The sequence below is a fragment of the Eptesicus fuscus genome, chromosome 2, assembly GCF_027574615.1.
Source record: "Eptesicus fuscus isolate TK198812 chromosome 2, DD_ASM_mEF_20220401, whole genome shotgun sequence".
NCBI classification, from domain to species: domain Eukaryota; kingdom Metazoa; phylum Chordata; class Mammalia; order Chiroptera; family Vespertilionidae; genus Eptesicus; species Eptesicus fuscus.
This window is the reverse complement of record NC_072474.1, coordinates 67,626,965-67,645,265: the sequence shown is the minus strand read 5'-3', so window position 1 is coordinate 67,645,265 and position 18,301 is coordinate 67,626,965. Positions and strand designations below refer to the sequence as shown.

The following is an 18,301-nucleotide window of genomic DNA, read 5'->3' as shown; positions in this document are numbered from 1 at the left end:
GGATATTCTGAAGAATATAGTGACAGTATAGCATCCTTTGGAAGTAGATTTTAAAACGTAACCATATAGCCAGTCATTCAGAATCATGTCTGGTATGAAGAAGAGTAGTAATTACTTTGGGTTGAAACAGGGAGTAATTATGAAGTAACAAGTTCCGTTTTCTCAGATGATTTTTGAACTCGCTCGGAAGGTATTTCAAAAGTTTATTTTGAACACTCACAGCGTCTTTATTGCATGTATGAAACAGCTCTCTGAGATCATGTTCTCCTGGATGTAAAAGGTTTGGTGTGCTTGTTTTTAAAGTCTCATTGTTTTATGGACTTACCTCATATTCTGATTTGAAATGACATTTTAACTATGTGCCAAAATAAACAGCAACTTTTCCCATTCATTTTAATGTCCCTCAAGGATTTTAAACTAAAAAGAAAAAAAAAATGCTGTTTTCATGATTCTTCTTTTTCTTCCCTTTTTTTCTTTCAAGCAAAACTTGCAATACAATGAGTTGCATCAATTTCACTTCATTTTAATGTTTATGTGCTGTCATGAGCCATCAATGCATTCCATCTGTTACTTTGCCTGTAAGACTTGGGATTTATGTAATGCTTGTGGTTTTTCAAAATAAAGCATGGCATAGGGAGAAGAAAGCACGCACACTTATGTCACTTTTGGCCTGGGCATGAGCCCTGGTCTTGGTATATGCAGATCATGTTGACACAGCCTCAGGGGATGTTGTTTTAAAAAGACCAACATGGTTCACACCAATATCTTAACCAAGGAATCAAGAACAGATTCCTTGCTTGGCAATATGCTCACATTTTATTACCTGCACAGCGTTCTTCAAGAGATGGGAGAACATGTTTTCCTAATCTTCTAAAGCTTTGAGACTGAGTCATCTTGGTCAGTAGGAAGACCATGGTCCACTAACCTGTTAAATACACAACTCTTTCGTTTGTTTTTTGTGATTTTTGACACCTTGCTTAACTTTTTTGACTGCCAGTTTCCTCATCTGTAGAAAAGGAGATAATATCCACTTTGTGGGTATTATACATGGTGACTTTTGAGAAGTAGCTAGCCCATGGTAGACATTTAGTGAATTATCGCTGTTGTTACTCATTTTATATATAGTGACTAGAGGCCTGGTGCTCGAAATTCATGCACAGGGGGGTCCCTCAGCCTGGCCTGAACCCTCTCCAATCTGGGACCCCTCTGGGGATGTCTGACTGCTGGTTTAGGCTAACTGCCTCTGCCTGCCGGCCTGATCGCCCCTACCTTGCTCCCCTGCCAGCCTGATTGCCCCTAACTTGTTCCCCTGCTGGCCTGATCACCCCTAACCACCTCTGACTTGGCCCCTGGCCTACGCCGCAGTCTGGCCTCCCTCTGCGGGAGGCAACCTGGTTTTTTCAGAGGAAGGTGCCGCCTCCATTACCCTGCTGCTGGTGCCACTGCTGACCTGAGCCTGGGCCCTTCGCAGCTGTGCCTCAGCCCTTCACAGCCACCCGTGGCTGCCTGAGCCTCAGCCCTCGCAGACACTGCGGCTTTGTCCAGAAGTACGTCTGGAAGGTCCTTTGGAAGGTCTTCTGGAAGATATCCGCCCTAATTAGCATATTCCCCTTTTATTAGTATAGATACTGTAAGATGGCACCTTGACAACCTATAGATATTCTGAATTTAAGCTCCAGGCATCGGATGTGATTAAGATACAGAGAAGACAGTTTTTAAAATTTCTTTAAAAAAATAGTTTATTGATTTTTTTAGAGAGAGAAGAAGGCAGAGGGGGAGAGAGAAACATCAATATGAGAATGCAACATCAATTGGCTGCCTCCAGCACACTCCCTACCTGCCTCCAGCACAACCCAGGCATGTGCCCTGATAGGGGATTGAACTTTCAAACTCCTGGTGCATGGGACGACACCCAGCCAACTAAGCCATATTGGCCAGGGCAGAGAAGACAGTTTTTTGTTGTTGTTGGCCTAACTGTAGAAGACATAAGGAAGGGCTGCTATTTCTGCCTTTTTCTTAGAATGTATGGCACCCTGCTCCCTCTCATATGAAATTAATGCAACTACACATGGCCACACAGGCCTTAGCAGTTCTTGTAACAAGCCTCCGCTGGAGCAAACCACAGAGAAGAGAGTGTGAGGGAGCAGCTCAGTAGCCCTGAAGGAGGGGAGAAGCTGCATTAGGAAAATCATCAGTGTTTTTATCATTTTTGAAGCAAGAAAAATTTGATTTTGTGATCACTACACTAATTATTATATGACTCTAGCCTTGCAGGGAGGTGACATTTATAACCTAACTGTAGGTGTCTGTGCTTGGGTACAACTTTTAAAAATGGAATAAAAATCACATATCTCACATGTGTTGTGTGTGCTCACAGTGAAACATTATACAGCTATCAAAAATTGTGTTTTGAAGAATGTTTAATGTATTATGTTCAGTAAAAATTTATAGTACACAAATGAATATAGAGTCTGACATATGCATAGGAAAGAGATTAAACTAAAAGGCATCAATGTGTTAATAACCACTATTTGTAGGTATTGTAATTCTGGATGATTTTTTATGTCTTATTTAGACTTCCCTGCATTTTCAGGGTTGCCTCAAAGGATTATGTATACCTTTGTAATGCAGGAGCAGATGCAATTCAAAGACAGATGATTTAAAGGTGGGGCGGGGGGATAAGCACATGCAACATGCTCTGCCCAACCGAGGCTCACCAGGAGGACATTTCTTTCCAGGTGTCCAGTGCCACCGATGCCCACACCCACCTGGAGAGCCGCATGTTCAACATCGCGATCTTACCACAGACGCCGGAAGCGCCTCAGCTGTCTCTGGGAGCGTCTCTCCATATGACTGTGAGTTGGGTGGGAGGGCTCGCGGCTTCTGAGGCATGCTGACGGAATCTGACAGAGTGACCTGTTTTTTGTATCTGGTGAATGCCTGGCCCAGAACCCAGACCATACCAGCCCTGTAAACCCATTTCTCCTTCACTTGAAAAAGAAACTTAAATTCCAAGAGTGACAGGAAACTTAGATGGAATTCACCTCAAACTCTTATCCATTGCTGGTGTCCTCTTTTCAGCATCCCAGACAGTCACAGGACTCCTCCCTGAGTAGTTAGAAGGGATTTCAGGCCTATATCTGTTTAATCAGTACCTTTTGGGTATAATTACTCAGCTAGTTATAGCTCCATATAGCTGGAGAAACTGTCATTCCATTTCTTAGAGCCCCGTTAGAAGTTTCCTTTCTGTTATCTATGTCTCCCAAAGAAGCGGATATCTGTGCTGAATCCAGAGAGATAAGTAGCAATTATCCAAGTGAAAGTTTGGGGGGCAGGTGATGGCAAAGGGCACTAAAATGATTGTTGGGGAAAATTGTAAATAGTTTAATAAGACTGGAAATGAGGACAGCAGAGGAGAAATGGGGAGGATGGGGAGGCCCTGAGCTCCATCGCAAGGGGGCCTGCCTGCTGTGTGGGAAGAGCATGGGCTCATGAAAAGATTTGAAGTGAGGTGACAGCTATATTAGTTCAGACAATTAGCCGCCCCCCTGCAACCCTGTATCTAGGGGTGGGGTGATGCCAGGACCCCTCTTTTAGTCAGAGCCACAGCATCTAAGACTGCAAATGAATCATTACGGACCTGCATTTTAGTTAGCGCCCACATAATTACACTCCAAAGTGCATCAGCCTTGAGCCATGACAAAGAAATCACCTGTAGTTTTAGAAATTATGGGTCTGGGGCACGACAGAGACATAAAGGGGAAAATAGAAGGTTTTTAATGAATAGCTGATATCAGCATTTCCACTGTAAACCATAATTTAAAGAAATCATAATTCAGTAGCACTATAAAGTCTATAATTCATCATTCTGACTGGAGGAACTCGGATCAGAATTTTCTTTAAACTGTGAAGAAAAATGTGCATGCATGTTTTTTGCCAAATGCTAATGCACTGTTATTTTGACTTTAGAGGGGGAAAATGGGCCAGGGGCCATGAAGATGGCACTGTTCCCACTCCATTGCTATGGGCCACTAGGCATTTCAAGCTCCTTGACCTTTAGGGTCTAAGGTTGCTAGTTTTCAAACTAGGTCTGTCCAATTTAGGATATCACAAAGGTTAGTTTACCATAAAATGCAATTAGCCTCATCTTCAGTGCCATAAGATATACATAGTTTGTATTTCTTTTATTTTTTTAATTTTTAAAATATATTTGTTTATTGATTTCAGAGAGGAGGGGAGAGGGAGAGAGAGATGAAATATCAATGATGGGAGAGAATCATTGATTGGCTGCCTCTTGCAAGTCCCTTCCTGGGGATCAAGCCCGCAATCTGGGCATGTGCCCTGACTGGGAATTGAACCATGACCTCCTGGTTCATAGTTGATGCTTAACCACTGAGTAACACCGGCTGGGTTTCAGTCATACATTTTTGAGCCCCTAATTTGTGCCAATTACTATAGAAGACATTGGTGATTTGATGACCATAAAATACGGCCTCTATTCTTAAGGAACTTAGAGTCTAAAATGGGAGAGGAGCGAATTAACAAACACTGACAATAAAATGATACATGCCATGACAGGGACATGATATGGCAGCAAATAAGAGACAACTGACCCAGTGGGGGGTGGCAAGGTCATGGGAGGCTTCTTCTGGGGGGTGAACAAAGCTGGTTGAAGTGAAAGATTGTCTCTAAAGCAGGGTCTCAAACTTCAGCCTGCATTAGGTTCACCTACAGTGTTTGTTACATCACAGATGGCTAGAGCCTACCCCAAAGTTTTCTAATTTAGTCCATTTGCTATAGGGCTGAGAATTTGAGTTTCTAACAAGTTCCCAGGTGGGTCTATTGCTGCTGCTCTGCTTGAAGAACCACTTCAAGAAATAGGGGGACATTCATTGTAGACAAAGGAACAGCAGGTGAAAACAGATGGAGATGTAGGAGAACATGACATATTGAGCAATAAGAATTCATGTGGCCAGAGCATAAATTCCTAGGTGAAGAAGAAACAATATATGAAAGTCACATCATGGAGGACCTTAAGATAAAAGGAAGGGATTTCCACTGTGTCCTGAAAGGCTGTTGGGACAAATACTATGTAGCAGACAGGCAACCTGATCAGATTTTCAATTTAGGAAGGTCATTCTGGCTGCAGGGTAGAGAATATTCTAGATAGGGACCAGATAGGGAGCATGGAAATAGGCCACTGCAGTCATCTAGAACAAAAAAGGTTAGCGGCATGATACCATGCAGTGGCAACGAAGATTAAAGTTAGTGAGATCTTGAAGAGATACTTGTACACCCATGTTCATTGCATCATTATTCACACTAGCTAAGAGGTGGAAGCAGCCTAAATGTCCTTTGGCAGGTAGGTGGATAGAAAAAATGTGGTATACACAACAACGGTGTATTACTCAACCTTTAAAAAGGAAATCCTGTCATATGCTACAATATGATTGAACCTTAAGGACATTGTACTAAGTGAAATAATCCAGTCACAAAAAGACAGAATCTGATGATTCTACTTATATGGGCTATCTAAAGAAATCGGACAAAGGTGATTGTCCCTGTGAGGGTAGTGGTGGAGGTGGGGAGAGGGAAAAGGGAAGTTTTGTTCAATCCATACAGAGTTTCAGTTTTGCAAGTGGAAAAACTTTCTAGAAATCAGTTGCATAACAATATAGTTAACACTACTGTATTATACACTTAAAAGTATTTAAGGTAAGGGGGGACATTAGAGAAAGAATAAGAGATATTTCCGGATATCATGGTCAATTAGATTTGAGAGGAAGGTGAAAAGCCCCAATTTCTGAGTATATTAAGATGAAGTCACCTCAGACCTGTCAGAATGGCTACAATCAACAAATCAACAAAATGACAAGTGCTGGTGAGGAAGTAGAGAAAAGAGAACCCTAGTACACTGCTGGTGAGAATGCAGACTGGTGCAGCCATTATGGAAAACAGTATGGAGTTTCCTCAAAAATTACATATGGAACTGCCATTTGACTCAGTCGTTCCACTTTTAGGAATATATCCTAAGAAACCCCAAACACCAATCAGAAAGAATGTATGTACCTCTATGTTTATAGCATCTGGAAACAGCCCAAGTGCCCATCAATAGATGAGTGGACAAAAAAGTCGTGGTACCTTTTCACCATGGAATACTATGAAGCAGTAAAAAAGAAGGCTCTCTTACCCTTTGAGACAGCAATGAGGGACCTGGAGGGTATTATGCTGAGCAAAATAAGCCAGTCAGAGAAAGACAAATATTACAAGATCTCACTCATATATGGAATCTAATGAACAAAATAAACTGTTGAACAAAATAGATCGAGAGACATAGAAACATGGGACATACTGTGGAATCTCAAAGGGAAATAAAAAAGAAATCAAGTTTCATCCACAAAAGCATTTTAAAGAATCTGTAAATTTTTTATTTTCACATAATAAACTTTTTTTTTTTCTTCAAAAAAAGATGCCATTGATTGAGATAGAAATGTATGAGGACTTTAGGGGGAGGGGTGGAAGTCATGATGAGTTCTGTTTGGGGTGCATCTATTAAGGGTGGTTAGGAGATCAGTAGATAGTCTGGGTGAGAGATAAACTATTAAGAATCACAAATGGTTCGTAGTGGTTAACTACAAACATAACTGGAACATAACTAAGAAAGAATGAATAGAGTGCAAAGCAACATAATCAAATACCTATCTAAATTGAAATTGGTTCTGTGGCCTTTCTGTAATTATGTTATTCATCAAATCTAAGATCCTCTAAATGGGATCTTATGGTTTAATTTACAGTGTCCATCAGAATTATATGTAACACACATATATAAGATATGTATATACATATGTACAATATTATAAGATACAGAGCTATATAAGTACATATGATATGTATACATTTAGAATACATAGTATATATGGGCAATGAGATCCAAAAACATGCATAATTACCAATAAATATCATAGCCTAGATAGTATAAGATTCTGCAAATGAGTTAATAGATCCACATCAACTCAAGGTTTTCCAAGTAATCATCCACTATTTGACTTGGAAAATCCTTAAGGGCAAAACCTTTGATTAATTAATCTTAGTATCTTCCTCAGCATCTCACACAATGCCATATATAAAGTAATTGCTTAGTAAATATTTGCTGATTAAATGAATATTTTCAGACCTACTTTCTCATAATTAATAACTCCCTAAACTGTATCCCCTTCAAATTCATATAAATTAATCATATGGGCATACACACACACAATTTGAACATCATATTTCCCATTCCTTTCTTAAAGGGCAAATAAATTCTATTATCTCTTAATGTGAAAGACATATTATTTATTATTTCGTTTTTCAAATGGTTGCAATACTCAGGGTTGGGTTGGCCAAAGTCACCACTTGTGGGAAAGGCCTTGAATAAGCTTTTCTTTCCTGGTTTCCTTTGTTTTCAGAGTGATTGCTGTAGCAGAGTTCTCTTAAGACCACTCTATTGGGCCCAGCAGGGATCCAGTTAGGTGATCTCTTTTGTGATGCAGACTCAAGTCTGGGCTTGCTCTATTTATTGTGTAGCAGCCAGCTTCTGTGCCCATGTTTATACTTGAGACCTGTCAAAAACTAATAGAATTATTATCTGCAATCTCTGGAAATGTTTGTTTACCCTTCGAATTCTTGCTGTGCTTTATCTGAGCCTTTCACACCACTCAGAATTTCCTACCTGGGAGTTATTTATGATTTTCCCCTCCAAAAAACTAGAATTCCTTGAAGAAAGGGTCTATATCTGATTCATCTTGTATGTCTTTGCTTGGTACATTGCACATAGTAGGTTCTTTATAATTTGCTACATGAATATATGAATGAATTAATTTGCTGTCCTAACTAATAAACTATGGGAGAAGATAATTTCTTGTAGGACCTCCATTTTATTTATCTCATCTCATTATTCATGGGCGCCTGATTTCTCAGGCCCACTGTGGGCTTTTGTCTTTACTAGAATGGCAGTCAACATGTGAAATTGGTCTTTTTAAATAGAGGGTGACATGATAATGTTTGTAAATCCTGACCTAGAAGTTTAAGTTATGCACATTTTGCTAAAGCTTAAGTGTTAAAATGTTTGTGTCCCCTTCCCCCATCCAATTCTTCAGATGACATTGAAATGCAATGGAAAGTATTCTAAAAAGTTACTTATTACGTTATTATACAAAGTATTTTATTATTTTATTTCTTAACCTGGGGGCTGTGGGATGGGGCAGGAGAGCAGCTGGGAGGCCATCCAGGTAACCCAGCAAGGTGGTGGCAATGGCCATGGGGAAAGTGGTTGGATTCTGGATATATGCAAAAGTAATATGAGTATTATAAACTCATTATTCTGTAAGATTCTCTTGTTGACAGATATTTGAATAAAAAATGTCTTCTGTAATGATTTCTATGAAATTTAATTTCTCATTCCTTACTATGTTTAATTGATGAGTATTGAACATTCCAAATAGGCAATATTAAAATTGGTTATACTTTGATACATCTCAACCTTAATATTGCTTCCTTTGGAGAATCAAGTCTTTTTTCTACCTAGTGTATATTTCTATTAGTAGAGAAATAGTATCCATAAATTTCATGGATATGAAATATCGGTTACCTTGGCTGGTACATATTTCTCTTTCCCATAGTCCTATATCCATGCTAATTTTCTCTTCTTATCACTTTATTGTTTTAGGAACATCCAGATTTTAAAAAATATCTCACAATACTCAGGATTTGCAGTTATTCTGATGATTTTAAGATTACGAAGGAGGCAAATAGACTGAACAAGATATTGACCCTGCACCTTTTTGTCCATGTATCTGTGCACACGCGTGTCCACATTTGTAGCTGTGTGCACACATTCATGGGCTGTAAACACCTTATATAGAGCATATATTTTTAACTTGTTGCCCTTACTTGTTTTATTTTAGGGTGAGACACCAGGTACTATTTTGCAGTCCAGATTTTCCTTGCTCTGTACATTCCAGAGCTGAGCAATGGCCTGAAATACGACTCTTTAGGACAGGAGGATTGTCCTAACCTGCTAATGCTGCCTCTCCCCAGGACAAGTATGCCTTGGGGACAATTAAAAGAGCAACTGTAACCTTCAATCTTTTCGTGGTTACAAGGAAGAACACCACACCCTCCTCCATGAGAATTACTGAGCCCTACTTTCTTAAACAGGGAATTCCTTCTGAAAGAAGGAAAGCTTCAAAGAGCAGGAGAGGCTGTCAAACTCTAACCCTTCGGGGGTCAGTTAGGAAGAGCCTGCAAAGAGCCTGATATTTTCATTCTGATTTATTGACAGCATGTGTGACCCAGTCGTGCTCACATTACTTTCCCCTCTCTTCCCTCCACCGTGTGTTTGCTGCTGTCCCCAACTCACTGTTATGCCTGGTCCTGGGATTCTGTATCTCTCCCCCTGCCCCTTTTTTTGAGTGTTGTCACTGTTAGTCGGTGATTGATGTTCACAGGTGAATGGATAGTAAAAGCTACGTACACATTGGCCTTCTGATTAATTTTGCTTGAGTCTTCATTGGGTTCTGAAAGCTAGAAGAGAAAAGCAATATCTAGTTTGTTTGAGTAGTAGAATGGAGACAAAGAAATATTGACTATTTCATTATTTACTTTAATAAATAAATAATTCTTAAATCTCTGAACTCAAATGATGAGCCTCTGTTGGGTTTTGAGTTCATCTTTAGTCCTTGAAACCATCACAGTTTCAAAAAAAACTCACAAACCAAAACAGAAAGAATCAAAGTTCCTGTCAGCAAAGCTAGGGAGCGGGGAGGGAGGGTAAGAAGGAACTTTTTACCAGATGAAACCTTAGCTCATTAAGTTGGAGGAGCAAAGATGTAGCAATCCAGCTGTGAATACTAGAATATCCAGCTGTGATGGCTCATTTTCAAACCTGCAGCACCGTGAGCTCCACGTAGGGAAAGTGATCATATTAGGATTCCCAGAGCATGCACCAGCATAAACCTGGGGCAGAGGGCAGGGCAGAGAAGAGCCAGGGTGCAAGAAGACCTGAAGAGGACTGTAATCCTGTGAGATTCCTCGGGCTGGGACCAGTCTGTGGTGCAAGACCAGCCCCTTCTGTTGAACAATCAGAGAACATTTTGTTCTGTGTGACTAACTTAAAAGCCCAGAGTGAGTTTGTTTGTTTTAATAAGGTTTGTTTTTGCCTTTCGTTTTGCCTTTGACCATTCTTCCTTCTTAAACTTTGTTTAGGCTCGGGAAGATGACCTGACTGTGATTCAGCCTCATTCTCTCTCTTTTGTAAACTCTGAGAAGCCAAGTGGAAAGATTCTATACAATGTCACTTTACCTCTGCATCCAACTCAAGGTAAGATGTGCAGTAAATGATCTCTTAAGTGTTGTCTTCTAGCTGTTGATGAGTCTTAAAAGCTCTGGAGTTTTGTCTGCTTCTCCTTATTGAATTTTCAGAAGTAACAATTATTGATACCCCTTGTTCCCATCCTGTGAGTTTAGAACCAACTGAGAAAGGGAGAGACGTTGTGGTCAGACCTATGGAGATGAATGTGTCAACTTTGGTATCAACGGAGTTGTACTGGAGAACATAGTGTGCATATAACTTCATTCACTGGATTGAGCTCCCCCGCCTGTGCATAGGCAGAATTGGACAGACACAGAGCCTGCCCTGGTGTGGTTATAAGTGAGCAGACCAGAGAATGTGCTAAGGACAAGGAGCTCTGCCAGGGAGTTCAGAGGGGACTGAGCCACCCATACCCAGTCCCTTTCCCAATTGGATAAGTCTCTCCTCCTCCCATAGTGGATCATGGAAATGTGAACTACAGTCAGAGGAGAGGTGGGCCCCTCCCATCAGTCCTCAGCCTGAAGATCTCTGAATGCTGGGTTTAACTAATAAGCCTATGCCCAAGAGAGGTGGTGGGGAGGAGATCAGCTTCTATTAAGATAATTCTGCTTCCGTCTCTGATGCTGCTCTCCCAAGACCAGTCACTGCCCTAAGTGTAAGCCTTTCAGATTATCAAATTCCCAAGGAGAAATCAAAGTCTAAAAACCCCACTACCCTTTTGATAAAATCCAAATAAATTAAAAGTCTAAAAGTCTCTATCCCCTTTTTTTACCCTGCTAAGTCATAGCTAGAGTCGTTCTCCTGCGTTGCCGGGGAGAGATGAAGTACTTTCAGACTTGCGTCCTGATAGACTATCTCTCAGCCCTTCAGAAGTTGAATTAGTCCAACACTAAGCCTCATTCATGTCCTCCTTTGGAAGAGGACATGAAAGATGCAGCATCAGTTCTGTACCTGCAAAATTTAGAAATGGCAGGCAACTAGGCAACTCCTAAAGCACTTATCACAAGCAAAGTGATCATTGTAAATCCAGGACGTAGAATCATCAAGACCCAAATTACTGTTGCCAGAGATCATCACAGAGACTAAGGAGTTCCTGAAAGAAACAGGGTAGATAGATAAAAATCTCTCCGCAGCTCACCTGGAGACCAGTCTGTGCCCAGTCACCTTGACCTTTGAACTTAAACTCAATTGAAGAAAATCTCATAATTATAGTACAGTGTCTATGACTTCTGCAGAATTATCTGGGCTAAGCTACAGTAGGGGCAGTTTGTGTCTTTCTATTGTTTATAGTCAACGATTCCTTGTCAAGAGTCTATTTGGGTTTCAGATTTGCATTTTCTTGAATAACAGGAGAATAGTAAACCAAGAACAACCTGAGAGCAGTAGTTCCTGAAGGATAAAAGACTCTGACCAGTGGGAAAGGCAGCTGATGTCTCTGGTAATTCAGTCATCCAGAACTACGGTTGATGCTCATGCCCAGTCTCCTTCTCCCCAGGTATCATCGAACATAGGGACAAGCCTCACTCTCCCATCCGGTATTTCACACAGGAAGATATTAACCAGGGCAAAATCATGTACCGCCCTCCCACGGCAGCCCCCCACCTCCAGGAAATCATGGCCTTCTCCTTTGCTGGTAATGCTTTCTTCTCTATTTTCAGGCACCTAAGCTATCCTCTGTTGCTCTTCATGGCAGGCTCACCCTAACTCTTCCTGTCGTCCTCCTAGGTAGTTTGGTAGATGCTGCTTTATAGCTGTTCAAAATAGCTCGAGACTTGCAGGCTAATATGTACCTTGGGCTCAGTTCATCCCTTTTCTTAATTTATTCATGCATCCAGGAATACCTTCAATAAATATTTATTTTATGCCTACTATGTGGCAATCACTGAGTGAGGCCTTGGATATCTAGTGATAAGCAAAAAGAGGCATGACTCCTGTTCTTGGCGACTTTGGGGTTCTAAGTACAGAGACAGAATTTGGTAAATAATCCCAGTAATGAATGTTTAATTGTGTTTAATTGCAGACTGAGATAAGAGCTCTGATAAGTGGTGGAATTAGATGTAACTGCTGACCTAGACTGAAGGCTCAGGGGAGGCTACCCAGTGTGGTATGGACCTGGGAGAAATAAGGAGAAGCTAAGTAGGCTAAGTGTGCATATTGGGGTTGTTTAGTTATAGAACATTCCTGAAGAAAGGACACACACCCCTTGTGCAGAGTCCCTTGCGAGGGAGCGAATGTGGTATTCTTGGGTTTGAACAAAAGTCCAGTGTGTCTGGAATGTGAATGGTTGAGCAGAGTGGGATGGATCTGGAGGGAGACAGAAGCCAGACCTTAGAGGCTCTGTACACTTATAGAGATTTGGATCTTTATCCCAACAACAAGAACCCGGTGGAGGGTTTAGGATCTAGGAGGATGTCTTTTCATAAGGAACTCTTCAACTGCAGTGATATGAATGGATTTGAGGAGGAAGCCAGGGTGGATGGACATGTGGGTGAAAGGAATACAGTGAGAAGGATCCTGCAGTGCTTCAGGGAAGATCCCACATAGGAGTAGAGAGTGCAAGTGACCTTTTGGGATTAAAACACGGATTTGTCAGGAGGTACCTTTTTAAAGGAAGAGAAGGCTAAGTAAAAGAATAACTGAATTTTAAAATTAAGCCTGTGTGTACCCTGCCACTAAGCCAAGATAGACTTAATCCTTACCACCCCTTATGTCTCCCCTTGACCCAGTCATCAGAGCTGCTCCCGGGAAAGCAGGAGGCTTGAGTCCCTACCCTAAATATTTCTGTGCCTCGAAATGATTCTAAAAATCTTGAAGCTATTTTTTTTTTATGATCGTTAAGGTATACGTAATACAACTAATATACAGTATTATTTTTAACTTTGATAATATGGAAAAGCCTTTCATTTCTTATGATGAGTTGAACATGGATAAAATAATTTTAGAGTTCTGTTTTAAATTATGGGCAACATTTAAGTAATGATTGCCATTATTTATATAACTGTAATTGTCTAGGACATGATTAACTACTCAATTAGATTGAAAACCTCTAAGGATAGAGGTAGGCCGCTTCTCTAAGGAGTATCCCAGTGTTTAGTAACTGGGTAACCAATAGCCCATGAAAATGTTCATGGTTCCCTAACCCCTACTTTATAAGACCTACTTTACAAGAAACTCAGGATATTCTGGGATTAGAGGAAAAGAAAACATGTCAGCCCTGGTTGAAGTTATTTCCATATCCATTATACTCGCCTGAGTTCCTAGAGCCTCTTTAGAGAGAGCAGAATCCTGTCCTGTATAATCTATGGGGTAAATGCCAGGAGATAAATCTCTCACACTGTTACAGTGTGTAACTCATTGTCCCAGGCATCACTCAATTCTACAATGGAATTGACCCACCAGACAGCCTTGTCAGTGATATATGACATCACCCACACTCACGGATTTGTAAAGTTTTATGTACTGATAAAATGGGATCTGAATGAATGTATTATAAATCACTCTGACTGCTGTGATATAAAATTATAGCACTTTGCGGTCCTCTTGGTTAATTAAAATTAGTGGTGGCACTAATTTTAAATTCAACATAACATTATCAAACAGCCTGGTAGCCTTTCCTTAAAGTATAATAATTTAGATGAAAACATCCTTTATTTTTCTAACCTCTGCCACATATTTTATACCTTCCCCATCTATTTCTGACCTCAAAATGTTTAATACACTGATTTTCTCTCTTCTGTTCTTGCAGGTCTCCCAGAATCGGTGAAATTCCACTTCACAGGTGAAGATTTTAATCTCAATTTTATTAGAAAATGGAATTTTTCCTTTCCTTATTAGTCCTTTTTTTTTTTTCCTCTCTTCATCATTACTTTTAACTATTTTCTAAGAACTGCTTAAAAGTTACATGAGACAAGTTTCTTCTAAAATAATCACATGGCTAGTTAGTCATACCTTAACTTTGTATTCATGGGGAAAACAACCCACCAAGGATACTAAAGGTTAGTGTTGTTTGAGCCCCATTTCAACTTGTTCAAATTCCTATTAAAAAGAGGTAATAGTGGTTAAGATGATGGACCTGGATATACACTGTCTGGGGTTCAGCCTACTCTGGGAAAGTTTCTTAACCTCTCTGTGCCTAATGCCTCATCCATCAGTGGGGAAAATAAGTCATAATTATTCGTAAAGTTCCCAGGACAATGATTGGCACATAATCATCTCTGTGTAACACTCACCTAATGAAAGTGGTTGTATATAGTCTTAAATAGAGCCTTTCGTTGAATACCTGGTTACCGGAGGGAGAAGTGTTATGGCCCAGAGAGTGAGTTGTGAAAGCTGAGTGTAGGAGACCTCATCATCCCAGCTTTAGTTCACAGTCCACCAGAAGCTGAGTGCCGGCAAGCAAAGCAGAGTCAGATCTGACATCTATGCTGGGCAAAACAGAGACAAGCATTCTTGTTTAGGTCTAGAGTGAGGATGGTTGATTATAAATGGCATCCTTAAATAGCTGTCTAGTTAGGATTGACTATTCCATTAGAATCAACCATCCATAAGTCCTGTCACTTTTCATGTAGGAGAGCCACCTTCCTCAAACTCCCAGATCTGCCTTTTTTTCTTTGAGGGTTAAAAATCACACTTGAATCAACAGTAAATTTTAATGTTATGTCATGTTTTTAAATTTTCTTATTGAGATATTATTGACATATAACGTATTAGTTTCAGGTGTACAACATAATCAGTTGATATTTGTATATACTGAGAAATGATTACCACAATAAGTCTAGTTAACATTAGTTACCATATACAGTTGCAAAAGTTATTTTCTTGTGATGAGAACTTTTTTATTGAATTTACTGGGGTGACATTGGTTAATAAAATTACATTTTAATATTAGATTTTTAAGTGTACAATTCTAAAATACATCATTTGTATATTGTATTGTGTTCACCACCCAAAGATAAGTCTCCTTCCATAACCATTTATACCCCCTTTACCCTCTCCTATCCCCTTTCCCATTGGTAATCACCACACTGTTGTCCATCTATGAGTGTTTTTGGTGTTTGTTTGTTTTTTTGCTTAATCCCTTCAGCTTTTTTATCCAACTCCCTCCCCTCGGTTGTCAGTCTGTTCTCTGTATCTATAAATCTGTCTCTATATTGTTTGTTAGTTTATTTTGTTCATTAGATTCCACATATAAGTAAAATCATATTGTACTTGGCTTTCTCTTTTAAAACATATTTTTTAAAGAAAAAAGAGTAAGTCTTTCAATAATTGTATAAGCCAAAGCAATGTACAGTATTGGCTTGTTCCACTGGCTTATTTCACTTAGCATAATACTCTCCAGGTCCAGCCATGCAGTTGTAAAAAGTAAGATTTCCTTCTTTTTTTTGTGGCCAAGTAGTATTCCATTGTGTAAATGTACCACAGCTTTTTTAATCCACTCATCTACTGATGGACACTTGGACTGCTTCCAAATCTTGGCTACTGTAATTAAATATAGGGGTGCATATATTCTTTCAAAATAGTGTTTTGAGTTTCTTTGGATATACTAGTATTTCTAGAAGTGGAATCATTGGGTCATAAGGCAGTTCCATATATAATTTTTTGAAATAACTCCATCCTGCTCTCCACAGTGGCTGCAGCAATTTGCATTCCTACCAACAGGGAATGAGGGTCCTCTTTTCTGTACATACTTGCCCACACTTGTTGTTTGTTGATTTATTGATGATAGTCATTTTAACAGGTGTAACATGGTATCTCATTATGAATTTCTCTAATGATTAATGACATTGAGCATCTTTTCATATGTTTATTGGCCATCTGTATGTCCTCTTTGGAGAAGTATCTATTTAGGTCTTTGCCCATTTTCTTAATTGTATTATTTGTTTTTATTGGTGTTGAATTTTATAAGTTTTTTATAAATTTTGGATGTCAACCCCTTATCAGATATATCATTGGTGAATATGTTCTCCCATTCAATGTGTTGTTTTTTCATTTTGTTGTACAAAAACTTTTTAGTTTGATGTAGTCCCATTTGTTTTTTTGTTTGTTTGTTTCCCTTGCCTGAGGAGATATATCAGAAAAAAAATTGCTACCAAAAATGTCTTAGATTTTACTGCCTATGTTTTCTTCTAGTATTTTTATGGTTTTTGAGTCTTCCATTTAAGTCTTTAATCTATTTTGTGTATAGTGTAAGAAGGTAGTCTAGTTTTATTTTTTTGCATATATTTGTCTAATTTTCCCAATACCATTTAGTGAATAGACTATCTTTACTCCATTATATGTTTTTGCCTCCTTTGTCAAATGTTAATTAGCCATGAAGACCTGGGTTTATTTCTGGGTTCTCTATTCTGTTCCATTGAACTGTATTTATGTTTTTATGCTCGTACCATGCTGTTTTGATTACTATGGTTTTGTTGTATAATTTGATATCAGATAGTGTGATTCTTCTAACTTTGTTCTTCTTTCTCAAGATTGCTGTGATATTTAGGGGTTTGTTTTTTTTCTCTTTCTTATAAATTTTTGGAATATTTGTCCTAGTTCTATGAAATACACCATTGGTCTCTTGATAGGAGTTGTCCTGAATCTATAGATTGCTTTGGGTGGTATGGACATTTTAATGATGTTAATTCTTCCTATCCATGAACACAGTATATGCTTCCACTTATTTGTATCTCCTTCATTTTCTTTTTTCAGTCTTTCATAATTTTATGAGTACAGGTTTTTTACATCCTTGGTTAAATTTAGTCCTGTCAATTTTCTGTGATGCAATTGTGAATGGGATTGCGCTCTTAGTTTTTCTTTTTGATAGTTAATTGTTGTTGTATAGAAATGCAACTGGTTTATTTTGCATCTTGCTACTTTACTGAATTCATTGATCAGTTCTAGTAATTTTTTTGGTGGAATCTTTAGGATTCTCATCATCTGCAAATAATGACAGTTTTACTTCTTCTTTTATACTTAGATGCCTTTTATTTCTTCTTATCTGATTGCTGTGGCTATTGCAGTACTATCCTATATAATAAAGAGGTAATATGCAAATTGACCCTCACACCCTTGCACAAGATGGCTGCCCCCATGTGGTCAAAGATGGCCGGCAGGGGAGGGTAGTTATGGGCGATCAGGCCAGCAGGGGAGGGCAGTTGGGGGCGACCAGGCCAGCAGGGGAGGGCAGTTGGGGGCAACCAGGCCAGCAGGGGAGGGCAGTTGGAGGTGACCGGGCCAGCAGGGGAGGGCTGTTGGGGACAATTGGGCTGGCAGGGGAGGGCAGTTGGGGGTGATCAGACTGGCAAGGGAGCAGTTAGGCATCAATCAGGCTGGCAGGGGAGTGGTTAGGGGGTGATCAGTCTGGCAGACAGAAGCGGTTAGGGGCAATCAAGCTGGAGCCAGCAGTCCCTAATTGTTAGAGGGACATCCCCCAAGGGGTCCCAGATTAGAGAGGGTGCAGGCTGGGCTGAGGGACAAACCCCTCTCCTCCCCCTCTTCCCCACCCCCCCACCCCCGCCCAGTGCACGAAGAGTGGTGAAAGCAGACATTCCTGTCTTGTTCCTGATTGTATAACAGATGCTTGTAGCTTTGGCCCATCGAGTATGGCTGTGGGTTTGTCATATATGGCCTTTATTATGTTGAGGAATGTTCCCTCTATTCCTACCTTGCTGAGAGTTTTTGTCATAAATGGATGCTGGATTTTTTAAAAATGCTTTTTTCTGCATCTATTGATATGATTATGTGGTTTTTACCCTTCATTTTGTTTGTGTGATGTCTCATGCTTAACTTTTAAGATCTACTCTCTTAGCAACTTTCAAATATGCAATACAGTATTATTTACTATAGTCACCATATTGTGCATACATCCTTAGGGCTTATCTTATCTAATAATAGACAAATATGCAAATTGACCATACCTCCAACACACCCACAAGCCACGCCCACCATCCAATCAGAGCGAGTATGCAA

At 39.7% G+C, this 18,301-nt stretch overlaps 1 protein-coding gene across 1 annotated transcript in view; it reads left to right on the top strand.

The window, feature by feature from the left end:
• FRAS1 (Fraser extracellular matrix complex subunit 1) overlaps positions 1–18,301 on the top strand; it is a 440,116-nt gene that overhangs the window by 319,099 nt on the left and 102,716 nt on the right. Inside the window, exons 32-35 of the mRNA XM_008143649.3 lie at positions 2,739–2,855; positions 10,246–10,360; positions 11,847–11,984; positions 14,097–14,129. Of these exons, the coding sequence (XP_008141871.2) occupies positions 2,739–2,855; positions 10,246–10,360; positions 11,847–11,984; positions 14,097–14,129 (403 nt within the window). The remainder of the gene's footprint in view (positions 1–2,738; positions 2,856–10,245; positions 10,361–11,846; positions 11,985–14,096; positions 14,130–18,301) is intronic.